The 19,016-nt window shown below is 43.9% G+C and overlaps 3 protein-coding genes across 3 annotated transcripts in view; 2 read left to right on the top strand and 1 right to left on the bottom strand.

Moving 5' to 3' along the window:
* The window catches only part of LOC140360019 (E3 ubiquitin/ISG15 ligase TRIM25-like), a 441,716-nt gene that overhangs the window by 335,422 nt on the left and 87,278 nt on the right, over positions 1-19,016 (top strand). The window lies entirely within an intron of this gene.
* htr2aa (5-hydroxytryptamine (serotonin) receptor 2A, genome duplicate a) overlaps positions 9,191-19,016 on the bottom strand; it is a 37,597-nt gene continuing 27,771 nt past the window's right edge. Inside the window, exon 3 of the mRNA XM_072444137.1 lies at positions 9,191-9,996. Coding sequence (XP_072300238.1) covers positions 9,191-9,996 — 806 coding nt within the window. The remainder of the gene's footprint in view (positions 9,997-19,016) is intronic.
* lcp1 (lymphocyte cytosolic protein 1 (L-plastin)) overlaps positions 16,779-19,016 on the top strand; it is a 281,117-nt gene continuing 278,879 nt past the window's right edge. Inside the window, exon 1 of the mRNA XM_072445311.1 lies at positions 16,779-16,785. The gene's annotated coding sequence lies outside the window, so the exon portion shown is untranslated. The remainder of the gene's footprint in view (positions 16,786-19,016) is intronic.

Below are 19,016 nucleotides of genomic sequence, written 5' to 3'. Positions count from 1 at the left end.
GGAGATAAAAACCTGGATGACACTTAACTACCTGCTTCTTAACCCTGAAAAAACCGAGGTCATTGTGCTTGGCCCTAAGCATCTACGAGACGCTCTATCTGAGCAGATAGTCACACTGGACAATGTCAGTGTAGCCTCCAGTTCTACTGTAAGAAACCTTGGAGTCTTATTTGACCAGGAGCTCTCATTTAAAGCTCATATAAATCAAGCTTGTAAAACAGCCTATTTCCATTTGCGCAACATCGCCAAAATCAGAAGAATCCTGCCTAAAAGTGATGCTGAAAAACTTATCCATGCATTTGTAACGACTAGATTAGACTACTGTAACTCCCTGCTTGCAGCGTGTCCTAAAAGCTCCATAAAAAGCTTTCAACTGGTTCAAAATGCAGCAGCAAGATTACTAACAGGAACAAAAAGAAGAGAGCACATTACGCCAGTGCTGAAGTCTCTTCACTGGCTCCCCGTCGAGTCTAGAATCAAATTCAAAATTCTACTCTTGACCTACAAAGCCATAAATGACATGGCCCCATCCTACCTCAAAGATGCTATAGAACCATATCATCCAAACAGAGCTCTTCGCTCTCAGAATGCCGGCCTTCTGGTGGTGCCAAGAGTCTCTAAAAGTACTGTAGGAGGTAGAGCGTTTAGCTACCAAGCTCCTGTGTTATGGAATCAGCTCCCGACCCATGTTAAATATGCTGACACAGTCTCTTCATTTAAGTCCAGGCTTAAAACGTTCCTCTTCGAAATCGCTTATGGTCAGAGTAGTTAGGAACATAAAGATAAACCCTCAGCTACGCTGCCCTAGGAGTAACTATGCTGGGGGAAGTATGACAGCTTGAGCACTATCCTCTTCTTCTGACTACTTATGCTATCAAACAATATTTATTTTTTGATTCCACTTGCAAACTGTTCACCGCCTTCTTTTCTTTCTCTCACTTCTGAGGACCTGTGGACCCAGATGCCCCTCCCCTGGTGAAGTGGTCCCTGCCCTGTGTGGACGGTCCCTCATCTGCCTGAAGAGTGGCTCCAGTTCGCCTCAGACGGTCCCTCATCTGCCTGAAGAGTGGGTCCAGCTCGCCTCCGACGGTCCCTCGTCTGCCTGAAGAGTGGGTCCAGCTCGCCTCCGACGGTCCCTCTTCTGCCTGAAGAGTGGGTCCAGCTCGCCTCCGACGGTCCCTCTTCTGCCTGAAGAGTGGGTCCTGCTCGACTCAGACGGTCCCTCTTCTGCCTGAAGAGTGGGTCCAGCTCGACTCAGACGGTCCCTCTTCTGCCTGAAGAGTGGGTCCAGCTCGACTCAGACGGTCCCTCTTCTGCCTGAAGAGTGGGTCCAGCTCCAGTCTCCTCGTGTCCGTCTGTCCGTCTGTGAGAGTCGGATCTCTCCTTCACTGGAACTCCTCCAGGTTTCTACGCTTTTTTCCCAAAGAGGTTTTTTTTTGTAGTTTTTCCTGGCCGAGAAGGAGAGTCTAAGGACAGAGGACCCTGGGACATCGTCCCTCGCCACCACAGACATTGTCTGACTCCATCGCCACCACAGACATTGTTGATTCATTTCTCCCTGTGGCCCTCAGAGGCAACTGTTGTTGTGATTTTGGGCCTTACAAAAATAAATTGATTTGATTTGATAAGACCACGGCACGAAGTATAAAACCGCAGCACGAAGTATAAGACCGTAGCACGAAGTATAAGACCACGGCACGAAGTATAGGACCGTAGCACGAAGTATAAGACCGTAGCACGAAGTATAAGACCACGGCACGAAGTATAAGACCACGGCACGAAGTATAAGACCGTAGCACGAAGTATAAGACCGTAGCACGAAGTATAAGACCGTGTTTCCTTGTGCGCCCCCTGTGTCTGAACCAGGTCAAACCACGACTAAACCAGGACATTAAAATGTTCTGTAAATGTTCTTTATGTCCCTTTTATCCATTTATCCGTCTATTTTGTGTTTTTTATGTCACTGTTAATACTGAAAAAAGCGACTTGGCACAGTTTGAATGTTTGACAAAGATGATTTTTATTGTTCAGCCGTAACAACGAGACACTTTGATCCGTGTCACAAATACAGCAGAAGAAAACGACACCGAGAAACCAACAGAAACGTTTCAGAGCACAACACGAGACGTCGCACAAACGTCTCGAGGACCGTGACGGAGGAGACGCTTCAACACGTCGTGAGGTTAATCTGGCGCTAAATCTGGCGCTAAAGTGCGTATATTCTGACAGTCCCAACATTAAATGACAGAAAATAAAGGTGCGTTTGGCAGATTGACCACGTTTGACCAGGAAATACAACCATGAAACCGACAAATATAACCGTTACGTTTTAGCTAAAAGAGTTCTTTTACCTCTCGTTAGTCTCAAAAATACTTAAATGCATCTGGGAATGAATACAAAATAAGTGGAATTTATCTTTATGTTTATATTCCTCACAATTACCGACCACTGCTAAAATACATTATTATTTCAAAGTGCAAAAGATTTAAAGGGCCCATGACAGGTTTTTACGATTGTCTAATTTTGACTTTATTTGGTGTATTTGTACCTGTTGTACTTATGAATTACAGTTTTACGCCAATCAAGCAGGTATTTGTGGACAAAATGTCAAAGAATCTGTAGAAAATGACAGGAAGTGACATCACAGTCAAAGTTTATGCAGAATTTACACAAAATAAACAGCTTTTTTGACTTTCTAAACAATAATTTAACAAAATAAAGTCGCTCTCACATATATTTATATCTGTCAAATATAAAAAACTGGGACATCAGATGAGTTTTGGCCCAGTGTTTTCTGGGTAATTTCCTAGTGTGATGTCATCAATTACAAACAGGAAGTGAAATTATAAACCTAAAAAATGTGCTATTCTGTGATAAAAATATATATAATTTTCACCAATATTAAAATATATCTGTATTAACTGCGTTTTAGTTCAATGAGTGGTGCGACCTGTAGGGGGCGCTCTACCATCACATTCAGTTATGTTTATTGTCGCGGCGTTTTGAGTTATTTGGCTTGATTACGGCGGAAAATATACAGTTTTTCATGTAAAATACGTTAAATACAGTGTCATAATTATATCATCAACATGTTCCACGTTTTCTGTTTTCATAAAAAGACTGTGAGACGACTTAAGACGGTTTTACACTCGAGTTTAAGTGGTTTTCACCCGAGAGAAAACGTCGGGAGAAAACGTACAACCAAGAAAGTGAAATAAAAAAATTCAAAAAACATGATTCATTTCACTGAATATAGTTTTGTCTCAGGGATGAAAAACCGTTTCTTTGCTCGTTTCCACCTGGATTCACATTTAAACCCGACTGACGCGCTTCGGACACGACCAAAGACGAAATCCCGTGGTCATGGACGAGATATGAGTGGAAGCAGACGTGAACCCCGGTGAGAGGAAGAAGTAAAAGTAAAAGTACCACGGAAAATAATCTACCTATGAAAGTATCCGTTTGAAATTGTACTTTTAGAGTATTTACACGTCTGTCGAAAAGTATTTAAGAGTCAAATGTAGCGATCTTGAACGAGAATTGTTTTTTGACCATAAAATAAAACAACAAAAACAAACATAAAACAAACTGACCGATGTAAAGAAAGAAAGAAGGAACAAAAAAAAAATCTTAAATATAAAAAATGAATAAATAAATAAATAAAAAATAAAATCAAAAAAATGAATTTAAGTTTAAATAAAAAAATAAAATTAAATGAAAAATAAAATATTAAAATGTATAAATATAAATAAACACATCAATAAATAATCATAATAATAATAATAATAAACAGGATAAATAAATAATAAACTTAGAAGATCTTGAACTAGAATTGTGCTGCTTTTACATAAACAGAGAATCAACAACTGCATTTCCTGGTCATTTTGATTGATTTACTTATATATTTTGTTTGTTTTCAGTCCAGTTAAAGAATGTAGAGCCGGGGAAAGTACAAATACCTAAAACATTAACTTAAATACAGTACTTTTACTTTCCTCCACTGAATCTGAAAATAATGCAACCCTGGAATGGAACGACTCTTTTGACATTGGCAGAAGTTTATCGAAATATTGTGACTTTTTCTTCTGCGGCGACTTTGGTTTTTTGGACCGGCGGCGTATCAGTCGACAAAGTGTACATTTAGGTGATTGATGTAGTATTTAGAGTCCTCTCAAAAAAGGACTAAACCAGGACTAATTGTGGCGTAAACCAGGACAAGTATGAACGATAAACTGTATTTTCCACACTATAAGTCGCACCTTTTTTCATAGTTTTGTCCGGGGTGCGACTTATACTCCAGTGCGACTTATATGTGATATTATTTGTTATTTTCACATTGACAACCACAAGAGGGCGCTCTAGGCTCTAAGCGACGCAGAAGAAGAATCTGCACTTCCTCTTCCTCTGGAGTTTGTGGAGTTGTTTAGAAGTGACACAGAGGAAGAAGAATTCAATGGATTTAGTGATTTGGGGTAAAACTGATGCTTTGCTAAACTTGTTAGCATGTTCTTTATGCTATAGTTATCTGTTAGCATGTTCTTTATGCTATAGTTATCTGAATAACTGTTAATATGTTACGTTAACATACCAGACACTTACCACAGTTCTGTCTGTGTCTCATGTAGCTGAAGGTGTTAGCGTTAGCATAGGTCATGTAGCTGAAGGTGTTAGCGTTAGCATACGTCATGTAGCTGAAGGTGTTAGCGTTAGCATACGTCATGTAGCTGAAGGTGTTAGCGTTAGCATACGTCATGTAGCGGAAGGTGTTAGCGTTAGCATACGTCATGTAGCTGAAGGTGTTAGCGTTAGCATACGTCATGTAGCGGAAGGTGTTAGCGTTAGCATACGTACACCTATTCACTATGTTCTCTCATCTGTTATTATTTTAAACTGCATTTCAAAATTAAATGTCTGTTCTTGGTCTAGGATTTGATCAAATCTTTTCCAAAAATGCGACTTATACATGTTTTTTCTTCTCTATTATGCATTTTTTGGCTGGTGCGACTTATACATGCGTTCTCACATCCGGCAAATTACCAGTACATCCGGGAACTTGTACCCGCCGCCATTTTGAGCGGGTGACGCTTGCAACAGCTGGACAGCACGTCATTTTCTACGTCATACTGAGCGCGGCATAATGAGCTACGAATTTTATAATTCTTTAGACGATGACGGCAGAAAAAGGTACATGACAAAGCTGTCATTCCTTGGTCTGACACCAGCGGAATGTCCCTACAGAATGCCGCAGGGTTTGTGGAAGGACAGCCCAACTGACTGGCCTGATGTGGATTGGCCCAGTATCTACAACTATTTTGATTGAAAGCTCGGGTATTTTCACCCGGCAATCTAAGTTTCTGACTATCCAATACGTGAACATTGCATCCAAAAACAACGCAGTATTTTGGTGAATATAGTAGCCGTGCGGTTGTAAAGTACTATGCCGCGCTCAGTATGACGTAGAAAATGACGTGCTGTCCAGCTGTTGCAAGCGTCACCCGGTCAAAATGGCGGCGGGTACAAGTTCCCGGATGTACTGGTAATTTGCCGGAAGTGAGAACGCATGTATACTCCAGAAATCATGATACTTCCACTTTTCAATATTATAATTCCCTGTTTGTTCTTTCGCATCAAAAGAAAACACATCGAACTTTGTGTGAGTTTCTGTTCCACGTGGATCGGCTCAGTCAAATACACAAATATGAACCACAAAAACAAACCGTAATTTAAAAAAAAACGCCTTCACAGGATACAACGGAAACATAGGTACGAATGAAAAGTGCAATGTGCGATACGAAACGACTCCACGATCTCAGCACGGCACGGTTTGCACGAACACCACGTCAATAACAAACCTCAAACTGACAGATATTCACATTTTTATGAAAGCGCAGAACGCAAACGTCGCTCTCCACGGCGGGCGGGGCGGGGCCGGGGGAGCTCGTGGCGGTTCCGCTCTGGATGTGTTCGATTTGCAGGATAATCCCCCGGGAGAATGTGCCGCCGTCGCCGCGAGACGAGGGGGAAACGAGCGTCGAATCAGGAGAGCGGAGACGAAGACGTGGGAAATATGGGAAAAATTGGTAAAATAATGGTTTTGGGGCGACGGATATTGGACGTAAATGTGGAACGGAGGTGGAAAAGGTGGTTCTGATTTGTCAATTTGCACCGAAATGGAAGGTTTGTGATGTTCTGAAACTATATGAGGCCATTTTATGTGTGTCATTCGGGGCTAATGTCAGTCACGCTCGACAGGCTCCGCCCTCGTCGACGTTTGCCCAGGCGATACGTTCATTTTTGCCATAGAAGTAGAAGATATGGCGAGTGGAAACTAATATCTGTAACGCGGTGGTTTTCAGTCCAAAAAAACACACACGTAAAACTTCAAATTCTGGCAAATGTTTTAATCTTAAACTTTTTTTTTTTCAATTAAAGTCCATCTTATGGTTCTGCTGTTTGTCTCATTCTGACTCAGTTTGGTGGTGTAGAACCTGTGGTAATATTAATCACAGTTTTACTTCTGTTACGTTGCAGTTTGAGAAGAAATTGAGCAAAAATAAGAGTTTAAAATGACAGGAAGTGGAGCTGAATTCCTCTGTGATGTCATCAGTGTGCGACACAGAGACAGTTTACACCGACACACTTTTCTGACAGTTTAAACCGTCGTTGGACTAAATAAAGGTGTTTTATGGTATTATTGTGTCAGATCAGAACTGTTGTGTCATTTATGTGGAGTTTGGCTCTTGTTTACAGTCTGGTTGCTATGGTAACAGCTGTGGAATCACCTCTGCCCGTGTCATATTTGTGCTCACGTCCAACCAGGAAGTACAATTATGAACTTGACAAAAACTCGTACAAACGGGGAAAATGTTTGAGTCAAATCAGTTATAATTGTGTTTAATACGTTTTAGTGACATGTGGTGTCTAACATAACTTTTTTCAGCGTATATTTTTCCCATATTTCCTTTTAAATCGTCAGTCGCTGGCGGCGGTAACGAGTCCCAATCCCCTCACCGCTCCCAGGACGTGTCCCTGTCGTAAATGCCGAGGTTTTACAGCTGAAACAAAGAAACACGAGGCCCAGAGTTGGACTAAAGCGGCTGGAATGAAAGAGGAGGTGAGGCTTTTGTGCGTGAAAAAGAGCTGGCTCCACCCACTTTGAACGCGCTATAATAAACACGCCCCCCGCTCTCTGCCAAGCTCTGGCCCGTGGCGTCTCAGCTGAGCCCGACTACGACGGCGTGAGTGTAAAATATAGTGACGTTTCTATCCCGGTGTGACCCGCGGCCGCCTCCGAACAGCATTGTGCCTTTTATAATCCGAGCGTTGCCTCAGCTCGGCTCCTTTCAGACGGAAAAACATCTTTCATAACGCGCCGCAAAACCAATATCGAGGCGAGGCGAGAGGAATAGCACTTGGATTCAGAATAGGCGTCTTCATTTGGGGAGTTTTTAAGAAGTCGTTGCTTTTTTGGGGGGCCCGGGCAGCAACGACTCACTTTAGCGTTGTCGAGTGGATTTGATGAGCGGCTGTACTTTTCTGAGCGCGTTTTTGAACATGTTCGATTGTAATTAATCACAGCCGTGTTCTGTAATCAGCCAATCCACTGCTCCAGAGCTCAGAGGATTTCAGAATTGTGGTCTACAACAACTTAATTTAGCGCCAAATCTTTTCATGAATGAAGTTTTGGATTAAATATGGATCGAAAATGCGACTAAAATGGCGTTACTTTGAGCCGTGGTGGAGGAAGTACTCAATGTTCTAAGTACACGTTAAAAATGACTTCGGTAAAGTACAGATATCTTAAAACTTACTTGTACTTTGAACTTAGTGGCTCAAAAATGGTGGACATTACGCCACAACTGTAATACGATTTTGGATCAATAACTGATAGATTCGATTTGTGTGAGAAATGACACAAAAATCCTTTACCAAACATTGCAAAATTGCCTTTCCAGTGATGAAACAGAATTAAACAAGGACTAGAACCAATCAGGTCTGAGCGAGGACTGACCCGGAATCAAAAAAGCTCTAAAACAGAATTAAAAACAAAGTCAAAAACCAAACCAGCGCTGTTTTAGTTTTTTTTTATACCTTCACGATGGGTTGTGGGCCGGATTAATTCACTTGGAGGGCCTGATTTGGCCCCCAGGCCTTATGTTGAATATGAACTCAAGCTTTCCAATTTCGTTCGCAGTACTTTTGTTGACTTGTGGCTGTACTTTTACTTGAACACATGTTTTCAGAGCTCTCTTTCAGGTTGGTTCACGTTCCTGGTTTAGACGTTGTGCCGTTGTCATGACACTTCACTTGTGACAAGGAAAGGCAGCCACATTTCTGTCTGTCCGTCCCAGGGCAGCGGTGGCTACAGAGATGTACGGGGAATGTAAAGTGTTTCATGTATCTTTAAACAGAAATGTAATGCTTTTTGATCATTTCTTAGCTTAATCCTGGCTCTTTTCGATGTATTCTCATTATGGAGCTGCAGGGGGCGCTCTATTGCCAAAGTTACTCAGTTCTGTTTAAAAAAATATTTTGGGAATGTTTCAATAAATACAGTACATTGCTTTTGTCCTAAATAAACTGTACAAACGCTCCACTGCGTATGGTTTTAGCCAAAAAACAGACTGAAATAAAGGCATTTAATTAATTACAGGTGTTTTTATTGCGCTAAATATCCTTGAAAAACTAACGCCTCTAACGCAGTGGCGCCTCAATTACTTGGATAAAAGGATATCATTTTCTCATCTTCTTGGTTTTAATGGTTTGATATCGAATGAACAGTTATGGCATCAAACGCATCTATTTAGCATTTATTAGTGTTTTTATTGCTCAACAATTGCTGGAAAAACACAGACTCTCGCCTCCTCACAAATCCGACTCGTAACTTAACCAAGAGGTGCGTCGTATTTGTCTCCGTGGGGATAGAACAAAACAAATGCCGTACCGTGAGACCGCTAACTTTTCCTTCGATACCGAGTAATATTATGGCAAGTCTCGCAATATTGATCCAATAGCGTTGAGTTTTGTACTGAAATGTGTTGACATATTCTGAATACAAGTGACTTTTAAATACTGTCGATAGGATTTAGTTGCAGTGGCTCGAATCCACCGAAGAGGTTCAAAAATACCACCCGGGAGGCACTTTTTCCTGTCCTTTGGCACCTTCTGAACGTTCATAAATCCATTGTGCTCAGACTCGACTTTCGCTTTTGTCCTCTTGATGTCTTCCCGGCAACGCGAAGTTCTCGGCGTCGCTGAACGTCCCCGCGCCGTTCCGCAGCTTGCCGATGTCCGCCAGCGGCAGCCGCGTCGAGCCGAACGCCAACGGAGGGATCGTGTTCACGAGAATCAGCTGCAGCGGCTTTTTCTCCGGCCGGTACCGGCACCGGACGTAGCGCAGGAAAGCGGCGCGGTACGTCTTGTTGAACAGCGTGTACACGAGCGGGTTGACGGCGGACGACAAGTAGCCCACCCACACGAAGACGTTCAGGAGCCCCGCCATCAGATCGGGGTCGCACACCTCGGAATCGCACACCACCACGAGGACGTTCGTGACGAAGAACGGGCACCACATGAACACGAAGAGGAAAAAGACGATGCCCAAGACTTTCGACGCCTTCTGCTCGTTGCTGATGGACTGCATCGTGCGGCGGCCGAACGGCGGTCCGGAAACGCCGGCGCCGCTCGGAGTTTCCCGCACGATCGACCGCCGGTACAGCTTCTCGGACGACACGACGGACGCTTGGGGCAAGAAGCTGAGCGTGAAGGTGGTGCTCCATTTGGGCCGCGGCACGAGCTGGTCCAGGCACAGCGTGGCCTCGTTCTGCAGGGCGCTGATGGTGAGGAAGTAGGTGACCACCATGATCGTGAGCGGGACGAAGAAGGCGACGAACGAGCCCACCAAAACGAAGCTGTCGTCCGTCAGGAGGCAGCTGCCGTCTTTGAACACTTTGGAGTGGTCGCGGAGGCCCAGGACCGGGATCGGCATCGAGATTCCTGAGAGAGAGAGAGAGAGAGAGAAGTGAAGTGAGGCGACACCAAAAACGGTATTTGTTCAATTAGACATATATTTATTCAAGAATGCAATTTGAGTATACTTTCTTATTTAGAGACAAATCTATGTATGTTCTTGTCGTTCCTTGGGTTTCTTGATATTTGGACCAACCTCATCCACGGTTTAGAGTCAATTTAGACCTGGTTTAGTCTCATTTAACCCTGAAATAAGTTTGGTAACGTCCTGCTTTGGTTCTGGTGGGACTCCGAAAGCCAAATATGATCTTAGGTGGCACTTGAGGTGAAAAGTTTGAGAATCACTGAACTGAACGATAAATATGTTCATTTTTGTTGATTATACACGGCTGAAACTGTCATTTTGTCCAATAGTAGAAACAGATTCATTGGCAGTTTAATTGTTTATTTCATTTTTTAAACTTAGTAACCTTTATTTCACCAGGCAGAAACCAATTGACATCCAAATCTCTTTTTCGAGGCAGCACACATCATAAAAAAGGGTTTAAGAACATTATAGAAACAGAACAACACTTCAAAATGCAGGCTATGGTCAAAGGATTCTCAATATTATTATTATTTCACGATTTAATTACTTTTTATTACTTTTTAATGTAGTGAAAACCCCTCTAAGAAACCAGTTCACAGGGTTTCGGGTCAATTTGAAAAGTGTTCCAAGCTGTGGGAGCAGCATGACCGATCAGTTGCACAAACAAATGGGACAAAAAGATAATGAATGTAATGTGAACAAAGTATTTTTTTAATTGTACTTGTTTTTAAAGAAGACCTATTGAGCTTTTGTCTTCAACATAGCTGTTTGTAGGACATTTTAAATCGCAATATTGACCAAAAATAAGTCCGAACTTGAGTCGGGCCGTTCATTTCGTCGGTGCAATAACGAGATCTTTCTGTAAATGATTCCGCGATCACGGTGCAGAGGAAAAGAAGCAGATTTTCCTCCGGCTCGGTGGGAGGAGATCCGTCCGTTTATCAAAGACCTCCGACGCTCACAGACCCCACGGTTCACCACAAACTGTCATATCGACAACTGTATCGTTTAGTCCTTAAAGTGACAAGTATGACAGATGTTTCCGATTTTCTCATTTTGACTTTATTCGGTGTGTTCGTACTTGCTGTAAGTATAAATGATAGTTTGAAACCAATCGAGCAGGTATTTGTGGAGAAAACGTAGACAAATCTGTGGAAAATGACAGGAAGTGACATCACACCAGCAACAGGAAGTGACATCACACCGGGGACTCCCATTCCAGTCAAAGTTTATGCAGAATTTACACAAAATAACCAACTTTTTTCGACTCTCTGAACATTAATTCAACTAAATAAAGTCGCTCTCATGTATTTTTATTTGTCAAATTAAAATAAGTGACATTAGATGAGTTTTGGCCCAGTGTTTGCTGGGTAATATCCTACTGTGATGTCACCAATTACAAACAGGAAGTGACATTATAAACTTAAAAATCTATAAATCTTACAAGTTTTTAGCTGAATTCTAAATGTATTTATCTTAACGACGTTTTAGTTCAGTGAGTTTTTCGATTTTTCCTTTTACATTTTTTTGAGTTGTTTTTTTTGGTGTAATTTCTCGATCAGGACTGGAGCTACGAGCTAACTATGATCTCATGGCTTGTACGGCTTTACCGATTCTCTAATTTATCGTTGCTTGTCGCTAAATGTTTTCTAAATTGACGGTTATTGTCGTTGCTCTGTAAAGCGTCTTTGAGCGTCTCGAAAGGCGCTCCGCAAATAAAATGCATTATCTGGAAGCCAACGAGTCCAGCTTCCAACCGATTCCGTCCGCGAGCACAAATGAAGAGACCTAAACCTGTGGACTGACTCTGTGTCGCTGGTTACTGCCGTTTCACAGAGGCGGTTCACAGTGTTTTCTGAAAAATAGCCACATTTTCCAATCCTACATTCATGAGCCTGAGTTTATGAGTTTCTGCAGTAAAGTCAAATGCAAGTAAGTGCAGAGGAGTGAGCGAGGGAAGAAGGTCGTTTCTGAAAATACTGAGCACTACAAGAATCCCCAAACATGCATGAATCACAATAAAACTTTGAAAATAGATGAACTTTCTCGAAACAGAAATGTTGGCTTCCGAATTCTCGGTGTTGAGCCGGTTTCCCTCGATTTGAGCATTTTTATAAGAAATATCTCTTCAACTTGCTATTTTACTACAACTTATCTGCAACTACACTTAACTTTACCAGTCGACATCATCATTAAACATGCACTGGACACGCCCTCTGCATCGGACACGCCCTCTGCACCTGACACGCCCTCTGCACCTGACACGCCCTCAAAGCTTTCAAGAGCACGGACTTTGTGTGTGATCCTAAAATATAACACCCTAACTGTTGGAAAGGAGGCGCCTTAAAAATGTCTGCGAGTAGGCTAACATTTATTAGCATAGCTGCGCAATACCATGTAAACTAGCATTAGCATTAGCTGCTAACGACCTGAAACTGCTCAGCCTCAGTCTGGAGTGACCTCTGTGAGTCCACTGGTCCCTCCTGACCACAGTCACACACTTCTGGACACACGGGGTCTTTGGGGGCGTGACAGAAGTTGGCACAGCCCACAGTGAACATGCGGCTTTCGTCCTCAAGGTGGCAGGTGTGTCACGTCACTTCAGTCACATAACTAGGCCTCGAGAAGGTTAAATTCGTCTACATTCCCACGGCGCATCCTGCTGAACGCCTGGAAGGGTCTACAGGGACTGCGGATGTAGCTATAATCCTGCATTTTTACATCTGTTCAATACAGACGTTCAGTCATGTGCATTGTCACTACTAGATAAATAAATAAATATTTGAGTCACATTTTATTTCCAAAATTAAGAAGCAGTGAGAACCTCGGTGTGAACGTATCCCTGGTTTGCCTTGACTGGTTTAGTCCTCGATTTGGTCTTTGGTTTGGGAAATAGTCTTGAATGTCTTATTTTACGTGGGTTTGACTTGTTTAGCTCCATTTTCACTCCTCGAAAGTGCGATGAATCCTTCACTCTTAGTTTGTCCAAATCACTCAAATACTTAAATGTCACAAGCGGCCAGAATCACGCTCTGAGCTCAGCGCGAAAAGCTCGACATTTTCCCATGGCAGAACGTCGTCACGCGGCTCGCCTTAAAATGCCTCTCAAGCAACGCGATGTTACGAGCGTTTCTGAAGACGCGTTCGACACACAAGCAACGATCGATCCTCGTCCTGCCGCCACGTGGTCGTTAGCAGCGTGTGTGCTAACCTCCGCGGCCCATCGCTAACGTCAACAGTCCGCGCGAAACACTTTTACACACGTTTTAATGTTTTTCAAGCCCTGCTCTGGCGTTACTCGCGTTTGGTCGAGCGGTTTTCATTCGCCGAAACAAGCCGTGGTTTTAAGTAGTTTGTGATGTTCGAAGGCTAACGCTAACTCTTCCACTGAAAACGCATTGGGGCTAACGCACGGAACGATGCAGAAAGCAGACGTTCTGTTTAGACGCGCTGGAAGGGTCTGCTGCACCTTTCCATATGGTCCATTTTGTGCATTTTTTATTCATTTCACACTTGGTGGTCGTAAGATACTTCTGAAGCCGCATTGGCCCACACACACACACACACGCACGCACGCACGCACGCGGGTAAAGTCATGCCAAAGGACACAATTATTATTTGGGAAAAGACTGCAACAAATCACTCAAAAAGAATATCTGCATTTCAGAAGACGTTTTCAGAGGTCGAAACTTCACAAACACGCTCTGAAAACAGGTTTTAAGCGGAATAAAACCCCCACAAAACAGGGACTTTCAGGTAAATTAACTGAAAGATTTACCATTTTTTGCGACGTGCTAATTGTGCGATTGTTTGATCTGTGATTTACGCCGTGAGAACACGCGGCTGCATCGGCGTCAACACATTTGATACTTTTTACCTGTGTTTCTGCCCCGATCGCTCGGCTCGTTCAGCCTGACAACTATTACAAAGGCAAACTTGGAAACGCCGCTCTCGCTCGGCACTCTTTGTACTCTGATGAAACGCCTCCGCATCCTCCCCGTCCCCGTCTCTAGGTCGGGCTTTTCGTTGGCGTTCGGAGGAAGCGGCGCTGCGTGGAACAGCGGCGTTGCATGTACAGATGAGACGCGCAACAGAAAGGACTCATTTGCTTTGTGCCGGAGCGTTTCTTAAAGGACAATGAATTATGGATGGAGTCGTCAAAGAGAAGATTTCAAAGTTCTCGCGCGACCAATCACGTAAAAGTCGGAACGTCTTTGTAGACTGAGCGTTATCAGGGCGAGAGGAAATTCAAATTGACGCAGCTGCAAAGACGTGTAGCTTAAAAGGTCCTATTTTTCTGCTTCAACAACTTTTTTAGTGCTTTCCAACATGTTCTTATGCAGTTTCCTCGTCAAAAACACACTGAGAGTCGTGTTTCGTTTCATTCTCACAGGTTCAAGTTCATTTCTACATTTAATCAGATAAATCCTGCATTCCTAAAGTAAAGGTTGATTGCTTGATTACTAATTAATTAACAACAAAAAGAGCATCTTATTGGTCGGCTCCGTTAAACTCGGACTCCCGGAACATCTCCAACGTCTCAAACATGAGAACGTGAACCACACGAACACGGCGACGCTTTCAGGACTTCATCCAGTATTTTACAACTTTTTAAAGAGGGTTTTTCTTTCATTTCACTTTTTTTGAACCAGCAACATCCCACTGAGGTGCAGAGATCTCTTTTTCAAAGGGGGGTCCAGGGCCAAGGGGCTTCAACAACAAAGCCACAGACACATTTCATCTAAAAAGAAAAGTGTTGCCATAGCTACAAAGCTGAATCTAGAAAGAGCTCATCAAAACACACAAACTCAACAGCACCAAAACAAAAGGTATAAAATATTGTGATCCTCGTGTTTGGGGGCCCGATTTTTCCTGAAACGCCCCATTTCAAACTGAAGCTGTTCCTGACCCTCCGGGGCCTCTGTGAAGCTGACCCTCTGGAGCCTTTGAAGCTGACCCTCTGGAGCCTCTGTGAAGCTGACCCTCTGGAGCCTCTGTGAAGCTGACCCTCTGGAGCCTCTATGAAGCTGACCCTCTGGAGCCTCTGTGAAGCTGACCCTCTGGAGCCTCTGTGAAGCTGACCCTCTGGAGCCTCTGTGAAGCTGACCCTCTGGAGCCTCTGTGAAGCTGACCCTCTGGAGCCTCTGTGAAGCTGACCCTCTGGAGCCTCTATGAAGCTGACCCTCTGGAGCCTCTGTGAAGCTGACCCTCTGGAGCCTCTGTGAAGCTGACCCTCTGGAGCCTCTGTGAAGCTGACCCTCTGGAGCCTTTGAAGCTGACCCTCTGGAGCCTTTGAAGCTGACCCTCTGGAGCCTCTATGAAGCTGACCCTCTGGAGCCACTATGAAGCTGACCCTCTGGAGCCTCTGTGAAGCTGACCCTCTGGAGCCTCTGTGAAGCTGACCCTCTGGAGCCTCTATGAAGCTGACCCTCTGGAGCCTCTGTGAAGCTGACCCTCTGGAGCCTCTGTGAAGCTGACCCTCTGGAGCCTCTGTGAAGCTGACCCTCTGGAGCCTCTATGAAGCTGACCCTCTTGAGCCTCTGTGAAGCTGACCCTCTGGAGCCTTTGAAGCTGACCCTCTGGAGCCTTTGAAGCTGACCCTCTGGAGCCTTTGAAGCTGACCCTCTGGAGCCTTTGAAGCTGACCCTCTGGAGCCTCTGTGAAGCTGACCCTCTGGAGCCTCTGTGAAGCTGACCCTCTGGAGCCTCTATGAAGCTGACCCTCTGGAGCCTCTGTGAAGCTGACCCTCTGGAGCCTCTATGAAGCTGACCCTTTGGAGCCTCTGTGAAGCTGACCCTCTGGAGCCTTTGAAGCTGACCCTCTGGAGCCTCTATGAAGCTGACCCTCTGGAGCCTTTGAAGCTGACCCTTTGGAGCCTCTGTGAAGCTGACCCTCTGGAGCCTTTGAAGCTGACCCTCTGGAGCCTCTATGAAGCTGACCCTCTGGAGCCTTTGAAGCTGACCCTCTGGAGCCTCTATGAAGCTGACCCTCTGGAGCCTTTGAAGCTGACCCTTTGGAGCCTGACAAACAAATGGGAAAGAGAAGGTAATTTTCTTTTTTCAGACGAACAACGGGAACAACAAACACCTCACATTCTGACTTCATTTCACTTTGGACGAAATGGACCGGTCACTTTGGACAATATGAATGTCAATTGTCTTTCTTTTCTCTTTCCCATCATCATAATTTCAAACAGTGAATCATCATTTATGACGTATTGGAAAGCATTTACACCTTCAACGCTCCCGACGACTCTTTGCACCTCGACGACTCCAAACCGACGACAAAAGTTTGAAATAGAGAAGCTCGAGAAAACCCGCCGCATGCGCCTCCACCGCAGCTCGACAGAGAGCAGCTGTCGCGTTTAACCTCATTTGAACGCCGTCTTCCCCTCCGCGCCGTCAGGACAAGCGAGAGACAGGGTTCAGGAGCTGCATTACGGAATGACTTTTTGATGTTACCGCGCCCGTCTTTGATTCATGACGGACAGTTTGAGTGCGTGCCATCTGCCTCGCCCGTATGCTCACGTCTCTGTTCTGCTAAACGTGGCTAATCCTGGCTCCGCTAAAGCCGCCGCCGCCGCTAAAGCCGCCACCGCCGCTAAAGCCGCCGCCGCCGCTAAAGCCGCCGCCGCCGCTAAAGCCGCCACCGCTAAAGCCGCCGCCGCTAAAGCCGCCGCTGGTCGAGCGATGCCGTTAAATAACATTCTGTCACGTGTCAAGTTTGCTCCTTCGGTCTTTGAAACCGTCGGCTTTTGTTCGTCGGCTTCTTTCCAACTGGAGTCGATCACGTTAGCCGTTAGCTTGACCAATGGGCCGCGGTTTTAAACGTGCGCGGTCAGTTTTTGTCCCATTTTAAGTCGTTCCAAGCGACTCCCAAACGCTTCAGCCACAAACTTGTTCTGGCTTTTGTCCGAGCGTCGATTTGTTCAGAAAAAAAATCACGATTATCACAGCGTGTTTACGGCTTTTCCACATTCATTCGCCTACGGACGCAACGGCAGCGCCCCCTGTGGCACCGGGGTGTCCCAGCGGGCTCCGGGCCCTGTCCTGCTTTGCTTCAGAGTTGCAGATATGGACACACAACCGCTTCAGGTTACTTGGATTCGGAATAACTGTGAATAATTGTGATTTTGTTGTTGGTTTTATCGTTAGCTGGAGCGTTAGTGTTTGCGTTTAAAGAGCTCAAAATGAGTAGGACGAAGGAAAGGGAAGACGTTTGTATCTCTAACCCTGACTTAATTAGATGTTTAAATGTCCCACACTTTCAGCCGCCGTCCCTGTGTGAACACCGGCGAGGGGACTACGTCTTTTTTGGACCCGCGTTGCCCCCAATTTAGCCCAGGAACCGTGCTGTTTTGGAGCCGGTTCAGATCCGGCTGAGCTCGGACACCGGCGCTTGGTTGAGATTCGAACCTACAACCCGTTACTTTTCACTCAAAAGCGACTGCGTTCTGGCCACATTTCGCGGCCCCGTTTTCTTACGCCTAAAACACATAATTCAATTTCATGCTTGTCCTTTCAGAGTGGGTGCGCTCTCACCCCCGCGGCGCTCTCCCTCTCGTTTTTAGCTCCGTTTTTTTTGCCGCCGTCTGTTTGTGCCGCGTGGACTCTGGATTTCCACCGTGACTCATGCTCCAGCAGCACAGAAAGAACACACACTCTTTTTTTCACTGAATGTCCTCAATTTTAAAAATTTTTTTTTCACCAGGGTCGAATCGTGAGAGTGTGACGCACGCGGCCTTCCACTTTTAGCGCCGGGTCCGTGGATTTAAACAGAGACGGCGCGGCGTCCTTCTCGACCGAATGTGACACAAAGAACGCGTTTTTGTCGGAAATATTAGTCATAAAACTGGTTGTGTAAGATTATATTTATTCAAAGCAATATTAAAATCCTTCTTTTTATTCGTTTTAGCTTTCTCTGCTCCTAAGTTTGTTTGTATTATTTTATTTAAGCCACTTTGTTTGGGGCATTGTAACTGCCACAGAGACATAAAGCTGCCACATATTACAATCTTACAAACTTTGACGGAGCAAACACAAGGATTTATTAATATCTAATTCTGAGCCTGATTTAAGCCAGAAGTTGTATCGCCAGAAAATTGGGAAAAAGCTGAATTTTAGAGCAAATGTTCAGTAAATTTTGATATTTGTATTATTATTCTTTATCATTATTATATATCAATGAAATGAAGCAAGGATTTTACAGATACGGTAAGATAAGACAAGCCTTTGTTTGTCCACACAATGGGGAAATTTCGAGGTTGCAACACAAAGTAGGTACAGAAGTAAAAGAACAGATAACTTATAGAAAGTTTAAAAAAACACTCTTAATAGAAAAACAATAGAATAAACAAAACTCCTATAGACAAAACCTCTCATATTCTTAATAAGAAATAGAAAGAAAAAATAACATAAAAATAACATAAGACAAAAATGATAATAATAGTGGCAAAAGCAAACCCTCTTATTTACAGCAGTTATATACACATGATTATGACAGTATTGCACATGATTATGACAGTATTGCACATGATTATGTCAGTATTGCACATGATTATGACAGTATTGTACATGATTATGTCAGTATTGTACATGATTATGTCAGTATTGTACATGATTATGTCAGTATTGCACATGGGTATGACAGTATTGCACATGAATATGACAGTATTGTACATTAATATGTCAGTATTGCACATGATTATGACAGTATTGCACATGATTATGTCAGTATTGCACATGAATATGTCAGTATTGCACATGATTATGACAGTATTGCACATGGTTATGTCAGTATTGCACATGATTATGTCAGTATTGCACATGGTTATGTCAGTATTGCACATGATTATGACATTATTGCACATGATTATGTCAGTATTGCACATGATTATATCAGTATTGCACATGATTATGACAGTATTGCACATGGTTATGTCAGTATTGCACATGATTAT

Source organism: Eucyclogobius newberryi, unplaced genomic scaffold, assembly GCF_026437365.1.
Source record: "Eucyclogobius newberryi isolate DKJ021-1_F unplaced genomic scaffold, fEucNew1.0.hap1 SCAF_14, whole genome shotgun sequence".
NCBI lineage: Eukaryota > Metazoa > Chordata > Actinopteri > Gobiiformes > Gobiidae > Eucyclogobius > Eucyclogobius newberryi.
This window is presented reverse-complemented; position numbering and strand designations above follow the sequence as displayed.